At 36.2% G+C, this 19,307-nt stretch overlaps 1 protein-coding gene across 1 annotated transcript; it reads left to right on the top strand.

Moving 5' to 3' along the window:
• The first annotated feature begins 2 nt into the window (after window positions 1–2).
• Window positions 3–18,718, top strand: MKKS (MKKS centrosomal shuttling protein). Its single transcript, XM_069075410.1, has 4 exons — window positions 3–999; window positions 10,711–10,886; window positions 11,983–12,093; window positions 17,964–18,718. Exons 1-4 carry the CDS (start codon window positions 9–11, stop codon window positions 18,399–18,401), a joined length of 1,716 nt encoding a protein of 571 aa, XP_068931511.1. The 5' UTR covers window positions 3–8; the 3' UTR covers window positions 18,402–18,718.
• The last annotated feature ends 589 nt before the right edge of the window (window positions 18,719–19,307 follow it).

Here is a 19,307-nt window from a genome sequence, read left to right as displayed (position 1 = left end):
GAAGTAAGATGTCTCGTGTTAAAGCTAAAAAGCCTTCGTTATGTACCTGCGAACTACTAACAAAAGAGATTATTAGTAAATATCTCTCTGTATTAAGAGAAATTGTAACCTCTTGCTATGGCCCTTCTGGTAGACTGAAGCAACTGCACAATGGTGTTGGAGGTTCCGTTTGTACGACATCATCATCATCATTCTTGTTCAGTAACCTTTCTGTCACCCATCCTATATTAAAGATTTTGACAACCTCTGTGCAAAATCATGTATCACGTTTCAGTGATTGTGGCTTATTCACAGCCATTCTTTGCTTTAACTTGATTGAAAATTTTCAGAGATTGAACTTGTCAACTGCTACTGTCATTAAAATAAGTAAGCATCTTTTGAGTCTCTGCACTGACTATCTCAATTCTGAGACCTGTGCCTGCCGAATATCTGTAGATTTTAGCAATATGAAGACTCTCCTATATTTGGTACAAAGCATATTAACAAGCAAGCCTGCTTGTCTGCTCAACAAAAAAGAAACTGATCATATCAGTACTTTGATTCTGAAGGCATTTTTGCTTACAATTCCAGAAAAGGCTAAAGACCGTGCTGTTTTGGGGAAATGTATAATTATACCTTTAAAAGATGAAAGAGTTATGAATTCTACTGTATTGCCTGGAATAGTCATTGAAATGCCAGAAGTTCAATTGATAAGGAAGTTTCCTATCAAAAAATTACCCTCAGATGCCCTCAAGATGGCACTCTTTTGTATATCTATGTCTGGAGATATTTCTGACCCTGGAGAAGGAACGCTAGTGATCAGTTATGGAGTTTCTCTTGAAAGTGCAATCTTGGACCAGTTGCTTAATTTGGGAAATCAGCTCATTAGTGATCATATAGATATTGTTGTGTGCCAGAAAGTTATACATCCAGCTTTGAAGCAGTACCTCCATCAGCATCACATTATTACCATAGACAGAGTTGGAATATCTATGATGGAACCCATGCGTGAAATGACAGGTAATATTGAGCATATTCACTGTTGGCATATCTTGTAATTGTCCATGTGATAGGTACATGTTCTATTCTACAGTAAAGGTTTTTTCACATCATTTTCTCTCAGACATTAAGTGAATAGTAAGTCAATAGCAACAAAGAAAGAGATAAAAATCAGAATGCAGCTTCTCCCTTTTCTCCCTTCTACCTTCCCTCATTTCACATATATACATACATACATACACACACACACACACACACACACACTTTGTATCCCTAGGACTTAACATAGTTCCTGGCACATAATTAATGATTTTTGAATGGCATTTCAAGTTTTGCCCTAAACATAATATTGGAACTTTTTAAAGCATTTGTTTGTACACATAGAGCTCTAATTTACTAAGTCCACAGTGTCAAAGTTAACCCCTTGGTGGTATAGATCACTGGAAAGGCTAACATTCCTATAAAAATTCATAATTTATTGCATGGTGTTATCAGCTTTGTAGAAATTAAGCTATGAAGTAGGACTCTATTTTTTCCCCCATAATTTCTCAAAACTCCCTTTTCATTTCAACACATACTTCATTAAATACCTAGGTAGTGGTAACTTGAACTTTTAGATGCCTAAAAGGTGGGTTGGAATGGCTATCGAGGAATTCATTATCTTCCTAAAGCCCTTTCCTTCTCCAGACTTAACTTTTTCTGTTAAGAAAATCACAACTTTAACCCAGGTTCATATATGTGTCATCATTAATTCTTCTTTCTCCTTCATCACCCCTATCCCGTCAGTTGCCAAGTCTTATTACTTCCAAATACACAACATCCCTTGTATCTCCCCAGTCATGTTACCATCACTGTATGCCCTTGTCCATTACCCCTTGCCTGGACAGTTACACCAGTTTTCCAAGTATGTTGCCACATTCTTTGTTCTTCCTATTCATCAACCCACTGCCAAAATAATTCTAAAGCACAAGTCTAATCATGTCATTCCCCCTACTCAAGAACTTGTAGTGGCTCCCTATTGCCTACAGGATTAGATAAAATTAATTAGCTTGGTATTTAAAACTTTTCACAGTCTGGCTCCAATCTGCCTTTATAGGCTTTAGTATTTTCTTCATGTGGTCTTAAGTTCTAGCCCCAGTCAAACTAGGGCTACTAGCCTACTGGCTAGTCTGTATGCAAATTCAATATCTCATCTCCTGCCTCAACCTTTTCAGAGACTCTTCCCTTGCCTGGAATGCACCTTCCCCTATCTTCACCTCTTCAGATTCCTCACTTCCTTCCAGGCTTTGGTCATTTGTCAGTTCCTACAATAAGAAAGATCAGTTGGATGTCCTAATGCTAGGAAGCAAAGTTTACCTATGTACTGCTGAGAGTTAGTGGATAAGAGCCTAGGACTACAATATGGCTCTGTTTATGTGTTCCTTAGTCTAAAGAAGCAGGAAGTGTAAAAGGGCAAGGGAATTAATCTCATTGTATACTAAGAAGATAAAATCTTGAGAAAATCCATAGATGGGAGAACATATGGGTGTAGATCAGTGGAGAGAGAAATGAGCAATTTTTATCATCAGAGTTTATTACACACTTCCTGAACAGAAAGGAAATAACGGTGTTCAAGAAACAAGTCATGATAAAATAGTTATATGGGATTTCATTTATCCAGTCCTGCTAGGACTTTTTATATGCCTAATGCAGAATAGCTAATAACTTTTTATTTGCCTTAATGATAATCTTCTCTTTCAAAAGGTGGTGGAACCAACAAGAGGAAATTCCATTCTGAATCTGATTCTAATTGTGGAAGTGGAAATATGGAAACCTTACTGGGAAGTGAACAGTCCCTTCTAGAATTTGACATAGAAGACAGGAAAGTTAGACATAGTCTGACGTGCAAACTAGATATTTTCAAGAGCAGATTACAATGGGTCAATTAGTGAATATTAAGTGTTCAGTACGTGCCAGTCACTGCATTAAGTACTGGGAATAAAAAAAAAAAAAGAGGCAAAAGATAGTCCTCAGGGAGCTTACAACTTAATGGGGAAGACAACATGCCAACAATATACTCAGAATGAGCTATATATAGGATTAATAAGAGTAGTTAAAAGAGGGAAGGCACTAGAATTAAAAGGGGTTGGAGAAGTCTTCCTGTAGAAAGTGGGATTTTAATTGGGACTTAAAGAAAACCAATAGTCAAAGAGCAAGGAAAGGAAAGCATTCCAGTCATGGGAGATAGCCAGTAAAATGCCCAGACCCTAGAGGTGGAATATCTTGTCCATGGGACATCCAGAGTCAGTGGATCAAAGAGTACATTTCAAGAAATAGGGTGTAAGAAAACCAGAAAGGTAGTAGGGGGCTAGAATATGAAGGGACTTTGAATGCCATACAGGGCCTTTTATGTTTGTTCCTGGAGACAATAGGAACCATTGAAGTTTAGTGAGTTGGGGGCAAGGGGTGACATGATCAAATCTGTGTTTTAGGAAAATCACTTTAGTGGCAGCATGGAAGATGCATTGGAGTGGGGAGAGACTTGAGAAAGATAGACACCAGCTATTGCAATAATCAAGATGTGGGGTGATGAGAGCCATCACTAGAGGGTCAGAGGAGAGAACAGACATAATTCAGATATGCTGCAAAGGTAAAATTGACAGGTCTTGCAACATCTTGTATATGGGAGGTGAGAGGATGAGAGAATCCAGTATGACTCTTAGGTTATGACCCTGAAGGATGGTATTGCTCTCTGCAATAATAGGGAAGGTAGGCAGAGGGGAGAGTTTAGGGGGAAAGATGATGAGTTCCATTTTGGACATACTGAGTTTAAGATGTCTGCTGGACATCCAGTTTGAGATGTCTGAAAGGCAGGTGGAGATGTGAGATTGAAGGTCAGGAGAGAGATTGGGATAGGAAAGGTAAATTTGAGAGTCATTAGCATGGAGATGACAGTTAAATACATGAGAGGTGATGAAATCACCTAGTGAAATAATATAAAGGAAGAAGGGAAGAGGGCCTGGGACAGATCCCTGAGGACATCCATTGATAGAGGGCATGATCTAGAGGATCCGAGGTTGGCAAGGAAGCCTAAGTAGGATAGGACCAATATTGTGAAGGAGTAGCCAGTCCAAGAGGGATGGATACACTCTCAAGGTGGAAATTTAGATGTAAAGGGAAACTGAGGCAGCATGGTATATTGGTCCAGAAAGGCCACTGGACTTGGAGTTAGAAGGACCTGGATCCAGATCCTTCCACAGACATTTAATAGTTGTGTGTTGCTGCATAAGTCACTTGACTTCTTCATACTTCTTTTTTCTCATCCAAAAAATGGGTTGGTGGAATAGACTAGATTACCTGGAAGTGCTCTTCTATCTCTAAATCTTATGGTCTTATGAAACAGTTATGCGGAGAAAAAACGAGTTGTCTGAAGAGACTGATATGTATGCATCAGAAACTCACCAAACAAATCATATTTTCAGGAAAGATAACAGGAGGAATACAAAACTATTCCATGATTCTAAGAGAAACATAAGGAATGCCAAGGCTCAGAATGAGCTGAAGCTAGCAAGACAAACCAAAGACAAATTTTGTTTTGTTTGAAATTTTGTTGGGGAGCAGAAAGTCAAAGAATGGCTAGAATGATGACTCCAGAAAAGTCAAGCTGTTCACTTCTTACTTGATTTCTGTTACCATGCCAAGGAGAATTACTGTTGTTCTGAAAGGGAGAATGCAACTAACTAACTGAAAGTGGGTACCCAAGATGAGTAAAGATATAAGAGAGCATTTATTCCAGTCACTTGACCCAGGTTAATTTGAATATTGAAAGAACTAGTAGATATAATTGCTAAGCCACTATTAATGATAGCTGAAAGAACATGGAAAATGGGAGAGATAGTACAAGACTGGAAAAGAGACTATATCCTGAGTTTCAAAAACGAAGAGTTCACAGTCTGTAGTTGATGGAGTGTGCTTGCTTGACTTTGATTTCTGAGAAAATTCTTAATAGGTCAACAAAGAAGGTACTTAATGATCCTCTGAAAGGTAAGCACTGAATCCAAAGATTTATCATGGCTTCGTCAAAAATAGATTGGTCCAGACTTAATAGTTTCTTTTGTGATATGGCTGCTAAACTGGTAGATCAGAAAATGCTATAGGTATAGTTAACTATAGACATCACCTAGCATGGTGATGACATATGACACATAGTGGTAGATTAATAAGTACCTGTTTAATTGATTTATCTAGATTTTAACAAAGTAATAAGGTATCCCATATTAATATTATTGAAAAGATAGAAAAATAGAAGTTACACAGTATGACAACTAGATGGATTCAAAACCAGTTGAATGGCCGAACTCAATACTCTTTAATGGCTTAAAGATGGTAAGAGAGTGAGTTCAGTTTTGGATATCTTGAATTTAAGTTATTCATGGGACATCCAGTTTAAAATGTCAAATAGGAAGCTGGAAATGTGTTACTGGAGTTCAAAAGAGAAGTCAGGGCTAGATTTTTAAAAATTTAAGAATCATCTGCATAGAGATGATAAATCCATAGGAGTTGATGAAGTTACCAAGCAAAATAGTATAAAGGAAGAAGAGGACCCTGGATAGATAGAGCCTTGGGGGATACTCAAGTTTAGTAGTTACAACCCTAGATGAAGATCTAGCAAAGGACATTGAGAAGGAGAGGTGAGGTAGGAGGGAGTAGCACTAGTTGAGAGCAGAGCTATGAAAAATTAGTAAGAAGAGAATATCAAGGAGAAGAGGAGGTCAAAAAGAATTAGCATTGAGAAAAGAACATTTATCTAATAAGAGGTCAGTTGTAAAACAGCAGTTTCAGTTAAATGATAGAAGCCAGAGGACGGAGTAAAGAAGAGAGTGAAATGAAAGGAAGGAGAGACACTAGTTGTATACAATCTTCCCAAGGAATACAGCCACAAAAGGAAGGGAGAGCTAGTGTGTTAGCTAGCAGGAAAGGATGGATCAAATGAAATGTTTTTTTTGTTTGTTTTTTTAGGAAGGGGAAATGTGGGCATGTGTTTAGGCTCTAGAGAAATGGCCAGTGGATGGGGAGAGATTGAAGTTTACTGAAAAAGTGGGGATGATAAAGGAGACAGTCTGATGGATAAACCAAAGTGGAATGGGTTCACTTATGGTCATGTGAGATGCATAAAAGAGATAGTGCCAGAAAGCAGCTGAGTAAAGTAAGATGAGGAAGGGAGAAGAGAAGCTGTCAAACAAATAGTTCTATTTTTTTCAGTGAAATATGAGACAAAGTTCTCAGCTTGAGAGGGTGGAAGGAGATTTGAGAAGGGATGAAAAGATTGGGAAGAGCTACTGTTCCAAATGAGAATTGTGAATCAATTAGGAAAATTTGCCTTGGTGCAGAGGGCCCAATTGAGGTTACAAAACAATAATTTGTAGTGGACTCATAATCAACACAGATTTATGATTTTCTTGTTTGTTTTTTTTCTTTTTAGAGGGCACTTGGGGTTAAGTGACTTGCCCAAGGTCACTTGGCTAGTTTTTGTGTTAAGTGTCTGAGGCCGGATTTGAACTCAGGTCCTCCTGATTCCAGGGCCAGTGCTCTATTCACTATGCCACCTAGCCACCCCAAGATTTGTGATTTTCTCCAGCTTTGTATAATAGTACATGAATAGGAATAGATTTCACTAAGTTGATCATTAGTCCAAGTTGGGTTGTAACAATTTATAGCAGTTTTTAACTCTTCCCAAAATTTTGCTGGGTCCTCTCTAGTCTTTGGAAATATTTTGTCAAATTAAATTTATGTAACTCTACAAAAAGGTGTGAACAATAACAATATTGTCTTTAGTGGGGTTCCAATCTGGGATTTGGTATAAAAGAAGGTTCAGGAAATGGGTTTCAGCTTCCTGAGGGTTTTTAGTAGAGTCCAACTCTTCAAGACTCCTTTGGGGGTTTTCTTGGCAAAGATACTGGAGTGGTTTGTCATGTCCTTTTATAGCTCATTTTGCAGATGAGTAAACTGAGGCAAGCAGGGTTAAGCAACTTACACAAGTCACAAAAATGAAGATTTCCTAACTCCAGGTCATGCACTCTATCCACTGTGCCATATAGCTGCCCCTTCCTGAGGGTAGAGTTGAGGGTTTGATTAAGGAGAGGAGAGAAAGCTCTAGTGGTTGAGGAGCGGGATTTGAGGGAAAGGAAGAAAAGCGATATTGGAGAAGTGGAGATCAGAGTCTACATGGTTCTTTTTAAAAAGTAATTAAATTATTTTATTCTAACTTAAACATCAAAAAAATACATATATAAAATGAATGAAAGCATATCAAGATCATATAGAAACTGAATTTCTATTCCATACTACTTGCTTTTTAAAAAAAAAGTATTATAGATACTCATAAAAGTATATTATAGATATAGTATGTTATAGGTCTGTGTCAAATGATGGCCTTCTCTAATGTTTGGTGGGGACAGAGGGAGAGAGTTCAGAATTTAAAATGTGACACAAAAATAAATAAGATTAAATTTAAAAGCAACTCTCAATGTTAATCTCCAATCCCATCACCTGAAGTGGAAAAATACAAACTCAGAGATAAGGAGTCTTGGCCTATTTCCTGGGGCCACCTTTCAGCCTCAGAGAAGAAAAGGCCTAAGGCCTTTCCCCTTAAAGAATTAACTCTTATTGGAACACCATCAGCAAAGGCATCAAACCAAGAGAGAGTAGCCAAAAATAATGGGGCCCAAAAGAATGGCCAAAACTAACCAAGGACTTTGGACAGCACCTCCAGTTCATGTTTTGGCAACAAATCAGAAAAGACTTCTGTGTATGGCCCTCATTAGCAGGCCAAAACAGTTACAGGATGTCTACCTATGCTTAAGTTTCTCTTCAAGGCACTTCCATTACAACTCCATTCCAATAAAAAATAATTTTCATTAAGAATATTAGTTGAAAATATTTGGATGGTCCTCCTAATTCTGATGGGAATATGCGTGGAGATATGTTCCACTGTTTAAAGTAATTTCTGTGGATTTTCTTTGGACAGTTAATTATTTACTATAGTAATTTTATGGTTAAAATATCTTACCTTAAAAATAAGTAAAATTACCTTGTCCTACTTGACTGCTTCTGAATAATAATAATAACACATAAGATTTATATAATGCTTTAAAGTTTATGAAGTGCTTTAAAATATTGTATCTTTACAAGAACCCTAGGAAAATGATATGATTATCCCCCTTTTACAGATGAGGAAACTGAGGTGGATAGAAGTTAAGTGACATGTCCAAGGTCAGACAGCTAGTAGGTGTTGGAAGCAGCATTTGAACTCGTCTTCTTGATTCCACGCCTACCACTATCTGTGTTTGCATTTTTGCCACCTGCCTGTCCATACTGAACTTCCTTCTGTTTTCTTATGTGCCCTACTTTAAATGTTTTAGTGGTCCTCCTTTTTTTTTCTTTCTCTTTGACTTTATTCCTTTTTTTTCCTTTGCCATCACTGTTGCTAACCATCTGCTCACCAACTCCCAATTAAAAACAGAAAGGAAACAAATCAAAATCCTTGTAATAAACAAGCATAGTCAATCTAAATGAATCCACACAGTGATCATGTCTGAAGTTGTATGTCTTTTCCTGCACCTTGAGTCCATCACTTCTCTATCAGGAGGCGAATAATGTGCTTCTCCCTAAGTCTTTTAGAGAAGTGATTAGTTTTTGCTTTGATCAATGTTCTTGGGTCTTTTAAAGTTGTTTTTCTTTACAATTTTGTCATTTTATAAATTATTCTGGTTCCTTCACTCTGCATTTTGTATAAGTTCATGTTTCTCAGGATTTTGTATAATCATCTCTTTTTGTCATTTCTTTTCTTTTTTTTTTTTTAAAGCAATTGGGGTTAAGTAACTTGCTCAAGGTTACACAGCCAGTTATTTCTGGGTGTGGTGCTAAGTATCTGAGCCTGGGATTCAATCCCCAGGTCATCCCAACACTAGGGCCAGTGCTCTTACTTGCTGAGCCACTGGCCGCCCCTCTTTTGTCATTTCTTACAGCATAATAATGTTTCATTATATTTATAACATGATTTATTCAGACATTCCCCAACTGATAACTATCTCTTCTATTTCCAGTTTTTTACTTTTCCTTTTAATCCTCCCTCAGGATCAGGAAATTTGTTTGCTTGTGACTGTTCCTTCCCTTGTATTATCCTCCCTTTTAACCTACCTCTTAATGACAAACTAAGTAGTTTGTAGACAATACAGGGACACTTTACAGATAATAGGGATCTACTAAAGCATTTTGAGCAGGAAAGTAACATGATTGAGCGTGTCAGATGTGGAAAGCATTGAATAACAACACAAAAAATTAAATTGGATATTATTTTAAGAGACAATAAGGGATTATTTTCCAACATTGGTGTTATTTCTATGTTAGCTTTCTGTATCCAGTTATGCCATTGGCTCAAAGGTCAAAATCAATGCCACTGGAGTTTATTGAATAGAGATAGCAACATTGTCATACTAATGCTTAAGGAAAATTTTTAATATGTGTGTAGGTTGTCTTGGAGAAAGGAGATACTTAAGGCAGGAAGACCATTTTAGGAGGCTTTTTCTTCATGCCTTTCTAAGATTATTTCCTATTTCCCCACATGAGCTGTGTTCCAACCTAGCTGGACTATTAGCTGTTCCTTGAACCTGATCTTTTGACTCTTGCCTTTTTGGCAGACATTGGACTACAAGACCTCACATACTTTAAAAGTAGGCTAATAAATTGATAATGAGATCCTTTGGGGATTTGAGTTTGATGACTGATGTTACTGTTCCCCTATCCCTGAAATGTACTCCCTCCTCATTCTGTCTGAAGGGTTCATCCTAAAGGGTTCATTTCAGGTGCCTTCTTCTCTGTGTAGCCTTCTATGATTCCCCATTTATTAGCATTCTCTTATTCATTTTACTTTGTATTTACTTATCTGTATGTTATATCTTTCTAGGAGAATGTATGCTCCTTGTGTTAGGAACTGTTTTCATTTTTGTCTTTTTGTCTTCTTTGGATGGAGTTGAACTGAAACTTACTACTGTCCAGTGAATAATTTTTTTTTTAAAAAAGATTAATAAGAAAAGTTATAATGGGACAAAACTAAGGGCCTCCAAGAAGCTCCATGAACACCATGCTCCAACCAACTGAGCTAATTGAAAGTAAAAGTCATAACTCAAACAAGAATATGAGGGGAACACAAAATCATAGATTTATATGTGGAAAGTCCAGAGGTCACATAATACAACTAAATCACTTTATAGATGAGGAATTTGAGTCCCAAAGAATGGAAATTATTTGTTCAAGGTCACAGAGAAAGCAAATTACAAAGCTGATGTTTGAACAAGACTTCTAACTCTAAATCCATCTCTTTCTCCCTATGCCTCTCTGCCTTGTCTCTATTAAAAATCTCAGTATAAGATCAGTCATCAAACTCAGATCCCCAAAGGATCTCATCTTATCAACAATTTATTAGCCCATTTTTACAGTATATGAAACCATATAGTCCAATGTCTACCAAAATCATGAATCCTTTCTATAGCATTCCTAATAAATTTAACACAATTGCATTCTTTTATAATAGTATATAATTCAGACTTAATTCACAGTGATGCTTCCTTTCCCCGCTTTGCCTTTAAACAAATGCAAAAAGTATTAGTAGAATTGTGTCTTTTATAAAATCAGCTTCATGTTTAACTCATTTGTGAGAAAAATGTTCTCAATTTAAATTGTTTTCTTCAATAGGTGCACAACCTATTGGTTCCCTGAGTTTTTTCTCACCTACCAGTTATGGATATGTGAAGGATTTGTGCTCCACAAACTTTGGTTCAAAACACTACTTTCACTTAATTCCTAATGATTCAACTGTCTGCAGTTTGCTTCTCTGTAACAGAAATGAGACTGCCTGGAATGAACTGAAGGTGGGTCAAGAGTCTTGAATTCTCCCTCTAAGCATAGAATTTAAATAGGGAAATAAGATGGGCACTGTGGTGTTTTTATCCTTCCGTGATCCATTCTTTCTTCACAATGTTATCAGTTGTCATTGAAGAACAGAAATAGTGGAGGTAAGAGAGGCAAAATTGCTTAAAATAAGTCCATTCAATTGTATCATTGTTTTGCATAAGGCTTTAATTTTCTTTGTTACCACAAGGTTACTGATAATCAGTCCAGTGAAGTGGATAGAGAACTGGCCTTAGAGCCAGGAGGTCCTCAATTCAAATCCTGCCTCTGATAGTATTGACTGTGTGTCACCTACTTTTTAAAGATGACAATTTACAGAGAAGATGCTGCTCTGCATTGATAGCAAGAGGTTCCTCACTCAGGAGTTCCCTATGCCAATGAAAACCCAGAAACAGTGTCCATTCCTTTCTACTTCAGGGTTATGGTTGTATCTTCTCAAAAGGAATCTGATCCATGTTTTCTGTAGAGTACTGCTGTCTAAAAGAGTCTAGTCCAGTTACAGAAGTATCACTCATACTTTGGTTTCTAAACTTTTAAAAACCATCCTGTTTGAAGCCTGTTTGGATCTAATAATAACTGGTATTTAAAAAACTTTACAAATTACAGAGTACTTTTCCCACAATAACCTTGTGAAGTAAGTAGCACAAGTATTATCTTTACTTTACAGATGAGGAGACTGAGACTCAGAGTCTATGAGTGACTTGTCTGTATTAACACAGGCATTCAGCATGAGAGACAATTCAAATCCAGACCTCTTGACTCCAAGAACAGGTCCCTTTCTACTGTACCATGTTACCTATCATGAAAACGATGAGTATTCTAGTGCCCTAAAGCAAGTGTGGACATATTAGCAGCTTTTGTTATTTGTTAGCCAAAACCATTTCAGTTGGCATTTGAACCATGCCATCACTTACTCTTATTCCTTGAAAATTACAGTTGGATTATTGAGTCTGTCATGTGTTCCTTGGAAAGTTTTTTGGTTTGGGGTTTTGTTTTTTTTCCTTTTGGAGAGTGATAGCAACTTCTGACCTTGGTGGATGCATTTCTGTTTTTCAGCTTGCATGTCAAACAGCACAGCATGTCTTACAGTTAACAATCAGGGAACCTTTGGCTTTGCTGGGAGGTGGCTGTACTGAAATTCACTTGGCCTCCTTTTTAAGACATAAGGTAAGTAAGCCTTAACTTAGTTTGTGAAATTAACCACATTTACACTAGCTTTACATTTTTTTATATTGTGGGTTTGATTTCGACCCCCTCAAGAGTAAGTTTCTAGGAGCGGCTAGGTGGCGCAGTGAATAAAGCGCCGGCCCCGGAATCAGGAGGACCCGAGTTCAGTTCCAGCCTCAGACACTTAACACCCACACAAAAAAACTAGCCGTGTAACCTTGGGCAAGTTACTTAACACCTATTGCCCTCCGAAAGGCAAAAAAAACAGTAAGTTTCTAAATCAGCTGGATTATACTACCCAGTTCTCCTTTTTAGTGAATAATCAAATCACTTGAGTAGATTCTCCATACAACAAGCCCCTTTAAACCACATGCTATTTTAGGAAGAACATTGTATCGGGACTTTTAACTCCTAGATTTGAATACCACCTTCTGCTTCCTCCTCTTATGGCTTTGAACAGGTCCCTGAGTTTTTCTGAATCCCACTTTTTTCATTGAGGTGGTGAGATTGGATCATAGGATCATGGATTTAGAGTTGTTAAGCCCTTCATTTTACAGGTGAAAAACTTTCTACTCTTGAGAAATTAAATGACTTTTCTAGATCCACATCAGAATTTGAACCCAAGTCTTCCTAACTCTTTCCCAGTATTCCTTGAATTAGTATATCATGCTTCCTCAATTGTTAACACCAGGGAAGCAAAGAAGAGATACTGTGGAATATTTCACAATGGATATTTCACAAATCCATTTAAAAAAAAAAGTGATTGTTAAGTCCCTACACATTTAATGCTGATATCTAATTCATAAATCATAGATTTAAAGCTTGAAGAGACCTCAGAGATCAAGTGGTGTAACCCTCTTAAGTTACAGATGAAGGAAGTAAGGCTTGGAGAGGCAATGTCATTTGACCAAAGTCACATTTTAGTAAGTGACAAACTTGGGTTCTGACTTCAATTCCAGGTTTTTTTTTCATCATACCATGTACCCTTCCTAAGATGGCTTTGTGCCACATTGAAGCTATTCATCTGGTTCTGTGGCCCCTATTCCCCAAGTTAACACTCACCTGAGGTGATTCCAATTGCAGTTTTCAGTGAACAAGAATCAATTAATCTTCCCTCAGAGATTAAAGTAGTGTAAAGGAGAGTATGGCCCCCAGTGCTGGATGAAATGCTTATACACTTGCAAATGTATAAATCTTTGAAGGAAATTTCCTTTTGTAAAAGCTAATGAATATTAAGTGATTATTATGATATATAATAATTGTGGAATTAATAACTGATTTACACAAATGGGGAAGACAGCTGATGGGGGCTGAAGTGCCTAAGAGTAGGGAAAATAGACACCATTCCCTGAACCCCCTAGGCTTATTCTTGGAAGGGCAGATATAACTACTGGAAAGAGAGCCAGAAGCCCCTGACTACACTGGGCCAGTTCCTATAGTGAACCCAAACCGGAATCTTCAAACCTTTGACCTTTCACCTATATCACTGTCTGTGCAGGGGTATTGGAGGTGTCCTTGGGATCAGCATGACCAAGAACTGCTAATTAGATTTTTTTTTTTAGCACTTTGCCACTTACCTAAAATTACAGTCATTAATTATGAGACATTATTTAGAACCTTTTTTATGATATATAATTTTTGTCACTCAAATTGTATAAATTTATGCAGATTCTAAAAAATTATTCAACAAGTGTTTATTACACACCTACTATGTTCCAGGTCCTTGGGATATCTGTACAAAGAAACAATCCTTTCTCTTAGTGCGCTTACATTCTAATGGGGAAGATGACAAGTATGCATATAAATACATAGAGAATAACTATAAAGTAAATAAAATGTAAGAAAGCACAACCTAGTTAAAATATAAGGCTGTTTGGGAAGGGAGGGCATTAACAGTGGAAGGGAACTTGAAAAGCTTCCTGTAGAAGTTGGTACTTGAGCTGAATCTTGAGGAAAGGGATGCTATGAGGTAAAAGATGGTGCCAAAGGAGTGCCTCTTAGACATGAAAAAGAACTGCTCCAAAGTAGTGTTGTGGAAATGGAGTGAGGAGTAATATACAACGAGAGGAGGGAGAGGTTGGACTCCAGTTGTGATGGGCTTTAAAGGCTAAGCAGAGTAGTTTTATTTTATCCTAGATGTCCTAAGAAGCCACTGGAGTTGATTGAGCAGAGAAGTGTGGTGAGATTAAACTTAATGAAAGTCATTTTGGCAGCAGTGTAGGATGGACTGGAGTGTGTGAAAGATTTGAGGCAATATGTTGTCAAAGGATAGGTGCCCAACAGGGGAAGTTTGGGGTGTTTAAGTGCCCTCATCACATCTAGCATCAGTATAGCAAAGTGTCATACCCAGCAATTTAGCCCTTTTAGGATATCTCATCTCCCACATTTCCAGATAATGCTGGTTTTATTAGATGTGAGTTCTAAATACTATGAACTGAAATTCTTTAATAATTCTGCACATGTACAGTACAGTTCAATTTAACAAACATTTATTTATAGAGTTTCTACTGGGTTCAAAAACATACTTTAGTGAGACATCACAAGATAATGAAACACCTTTTGAATCTCAGTACTAGTATTACATATGTGTGATTTTATTATGATTCCTTAAACATTGGTAATATAAATGATATACATAGCTGTTGATCAAAATATTCAATTAACCAAGAAACAAAATCCTTGACAATGTTAAGTTATATGATTATCTAATTTAAGGGATATCTATGTTATTCATTTGGAGATGGATCCAGGAGAATTCAAATGTTTACTCTGTGTCTGCTATTCAATCTTAGGTCAGCTATAATATTTCTTGAGAGACCTATGTGTAGAGATTATCTATTAGATGTTTCAGAGGAAGGGGAAAATATTAAAGTCATGAATCTTTAAATTTCCAATCTGATGGAAAAATATAAAAAAAAAACTATAAGAATTTTTACCCACAAAGTATAAAATGAATATAAATTAACATACTGAATGGATTCTGATGTATTTGAAATAACTATATTCAAATGAGGTTAGAGTTAGTCAGTGGTAGCTTTTTGGAGACAGTATATTGTGCCACATGTTGAAATTAGAAAAAAGATCTTCAGGTAAAGGTAAATGACCATGTGTTGGGCATCTTTTCCCTTGTTCAAGACCATATAGACTAGGTGGCCTCTAAGATCCCTTCCAACTCCAAAATTCTGTGTTTCTATGATTGGGATCACATTTCTCCATCTGAAAGTGATCTTTCCCTCATAATATTCCTAGCATTTTCCCTAAACCTCTCCTCTGCTTTTATTATATTCTTCCCTAAATCATAGTTACTGGTATATGTGATTTTTTTCTTCCTTTCTAGTATTTGTAAGCTCTTTTATTTCATGATCCAGCTCCAACATTTCCCATCAGAATGTAGGCTTCTTGAAAACAAGGAATGTTTGATTTATCTATTTCTATCTCTAGCACTTAGTATAGTGCTATGCATATCTTGGTACTGAGCAAATCCTTCATTCATACATTAATTCATTCCTGTCTGTCTTTGTTCCTGTAGGGCTTAGCATGCATTTTTAAAGGTTCAGGACCATATTGTTACTGTGGACACTTTCTTCCACCAGTGTAGATACATCCATACCTTTTTATCCTGTGCAATTATTGTTCATTTTCATACATAAATTTTCCAAAGAGCATCTACTTGATGCCTTTCTCTAGATCTTTTTATATTTTATGGATACTGTGGTAATACTTGGGCTAGATGGATACTGTTACCCATTATTCTCAGTATATGACCAACTCACCTCCCTTTCCTAGTCATGTGTGTCCTTGATAATGTTTCATCAACAACTTGCTTGTAAAGACTGGCATAATGTGTTGTTGCAGCCTCCATATGTCCTCTGTGCCCCTTTTCATTGCCTTTTTAATCTCTTGCCATTTGATTCATTTAAGATCATTGCAGTCTAGTAACTGTAGCCATATAATATCACCAGAAGAATATTAGTATTTTATATAGCGATAGATAGATATGGATATATAGACATATATATATGTGTATATATATATATGTATATATATATATATGTTAATGTCATTGAACAGTTTGAAGTAATTGAAAACTCTGTTAAACTTCCCAAATTTGATCCATCTTATTCTTATTTTAATTCAGGAACCTAGTCATTTTCCATCTGCATAATCCCAGCTCTACAGAGGGATGGCCTGACGCAACCACCTGCATGTCATAATCTGGCCAACATGCATTTTCAGTCATTTAGTTTTACCTGTGTGGGTGGCTAGGCTTAAGTCTTATGAGAGACTAAATGTTTTTGTAAAAATAAAAAAAAATAATCTTTTTTACAAATTTTTAAAATATCAGTAAACATTTTAATATGCAAAGAAAAAAAGGGAATTGCATACAAAACTCTGAACCTCTGTTATTTACAGTTCATCTTTTTTTTGCAATGATTTACAACTTGTTTTTTGTTTAATTCAGATATAATGTGGTAGTTCCAACATGGCCCTGTTTTTCTTTTTCTCTTTCTGAATATCCTTCTACCCTCTTCAATTTCCTTTTTTAATGATTCATTGACACACTTCTTGTTTTCTTCCTTTTGTGATATCACTATCACTATTCTCCCCCCCAAAAAAAAAATTTGAAAAATGAACACATAACCCCCTTTGCAACAAATAAACAATCATACAAAAAAAAAAAAAAAACACCACACATTGGCTTTGTCTGAAAATGTATGACTAAATATCAATTAAAAGAGTGTGTGTGAAAGTGTTTAGGGCACTAGAACAGTAAACACAGAGGCATCTGATATTCTTCAAATTATTAAATTGATTGTATTATTGTGAAGATATAGTCTACTGTAGCAGTAACCTACAAAGACTTGCCCATCCCTTTTCATATTTTCAGGTATACCTTTGAAATTATACAGATCATGCTCATAAAGATTACAAAATCTTGGTTGTTGCTGTTTTTGATTGTAATAACCTTTCAAGATATTTTCCATTCTTATGGGAATCTTTCCTTGAAAAGTTATCCCTGAATATTTTTAAATTTTTGCCACCTGTTCCAACTCAGATTTCTTCTTTATGCATATGGCAAAAAATAATTTAAGAATTAAAGTAAAAATTAAATAGGGTTGGGGATAGAGACTGGACCTATTATTTCATTGATATAAGGAGCTTCCAGGTGAGGAAACATTTCATACCAATGCATGTCAGCACTTTCTCTACAACTTGTAGTTTTAAAGAGTTGCCTAGAGCAATAAGAGAGTAAGTGATTTGCCCAGAACCACACAGCAAGTACATGTCAGAGATAGGACTTGAACCTAGGTGTTCTTGTCTCCCAGAACTGCTTTTTATAAATAGGCCCCTTGATTTTTACTTTTAAATTATCAAATCTTGACAGTTCAGTTTTGGGTAAATTTATTTCACTTATTTAAAAGTATTAATCAGTGCAAAAATATCTGGAATTTCATCGTAGGTCTCAAAAACATATTATGACATGCAATCCATTTTCTGTGAAAATACCACTTCTGGCAAGGATAAGTGAATTTTATTATTGTCCAGTGATAGTGATGAATCTTTACTAATCCATCTCCACTCTTGCATTCAGGACCCTTGCTAATGATTAATGTATGCCTTTGAGATGGCTAACCATCATTATGTGCTACATGGGTTCCATTACCATAAAACAAAACTGTTATGGCCTAGCCCATGTAGCTCTCTTAATAATGTGCTCCAAAAGCATGGGTTAATTGATAGGAAAATTACCTTAATGAAATTTTCAACAGAAATGCTCAACAATTTTTGAAAAAGTTATAAGACTAGCCAGTCTTTTAAAAGTTATTTAACTGCATGTATCTCTTTGTAATGCCTTTATTTCGTTTCAGAGTATCAGTGTTCCAGAATGCATTCTCAAAGTCAATGACTATACCCAAACAGAATACAAAATAGTTGTTAATGCATTTTGCAATGCACTACAGTCTGTTGCTTGCTCTCTAGAGCATGATAAGGGTAAAATTCTTACCGATAGGAAGTATGGACACTTTTGGTCAATTCAACCAGATTTTCCCTCAAATGTGAAATGGCAAGATTTGGTTTCAAAATGTGGTTGTGGACTGTATGGTAACCAGGAAGAGCTAAACTGGTGCCTCTTACAAGGCATTCCTTCTTTTGCTCCACAAAACTCTTCCATTCAGCAAGTCACAAACTCTACTGGCCCTCTGACTTTGGACTGTTTTACTGCAAAACTTCATGGGCTACAAGTTGCTGTGGAGACAGCCAGTTTGATTTTGGATCTGTCACACATCATTGAAGATAAAAACTGATATGAATTTCAAGTGCATTTTGAGAAGTATGTTTATGTGGAAAAAAAGGCTCAAGGTAGAAAAATTATTTACCGTATATAGTTACTCTCAAAAGCTTGACTTTTTTTTTTACCCCTTTATGTACATTTCATGAACTCATGTCATTTGGACATTTCAAGTGAACAAAATCATAACTTAAGTAAAAGTATTAACCTAACAGCCTATAAAGTATTGTTAAAGGAACTTTAATAACTATGTAACAGTAGTGTATACTGTAAAACATTTTACTTTATTCTTTCAGTAAATGTGAAATAAAGAAAAGCATTGCCTTGTTCTCATTCCAGTTTTGACTTGAATATTACAGATATTTGTCATGTAGTACTAATTCTGTACAACATTTAAATATTAAATTTACCCCAAGCAATAATTTTCTTGTCCAATCTAAAGAATATGAAATCTGTCCACACTGAGTAGTCTGTTGTTCATATATCAGTTAGCTGAGAATAAGTACATGGAGGTGGTAGCTTTAATGCAATATCATATTTGACTACATATCTGTTTTGTATCACAATTCTCACTTCTTGGAAAATCTGCAATGGTGAGCAGATGTTAGAATACTTACACACAGTCACTCAAAGATTAGCTTCAGGTGAAACAGTTTGGTCTTTTTTTTTTTTTTATGCCTTAGTATTTAGAGTGGGAGGAGTGACAAACAGTGACAGAAACACAGGAAGGAAATAGAGGGTTGACATTCCTGAGGGACTTGAGAAAGGACTATAAAGAAGTTAAAAATTATAGTGAAAAGAACATATGAAAAAATTGGTGAATAATTTTAATATAAGGAAACTTTGATTACATGACCTCTAGTCCAAACAGAAGTGCTGGTATTTCATAAAGAATGTAAAGAAAGGAAGTTGTCAATGGTTG

This window comes from Petaurus breviceps, unplaced genomic scaffold (assembly GCF_028583685.1).
Source record: "Petaurus breviceps papuanus isolate PSGF00001 unplaced genomic scaffold, PetGlider_PUasm1.0 90919, whole genome shotgun sequence".
Taxonomy (NCBI): Eukaryota; Metazoa; Chordata; class Mammalia; order Diprotodontia; family Petauridae; genus Petaurus; species Petaurus breviceps.
This window is presented reverse-complemented; position numbering and strand designations above follow the sequence as displayed.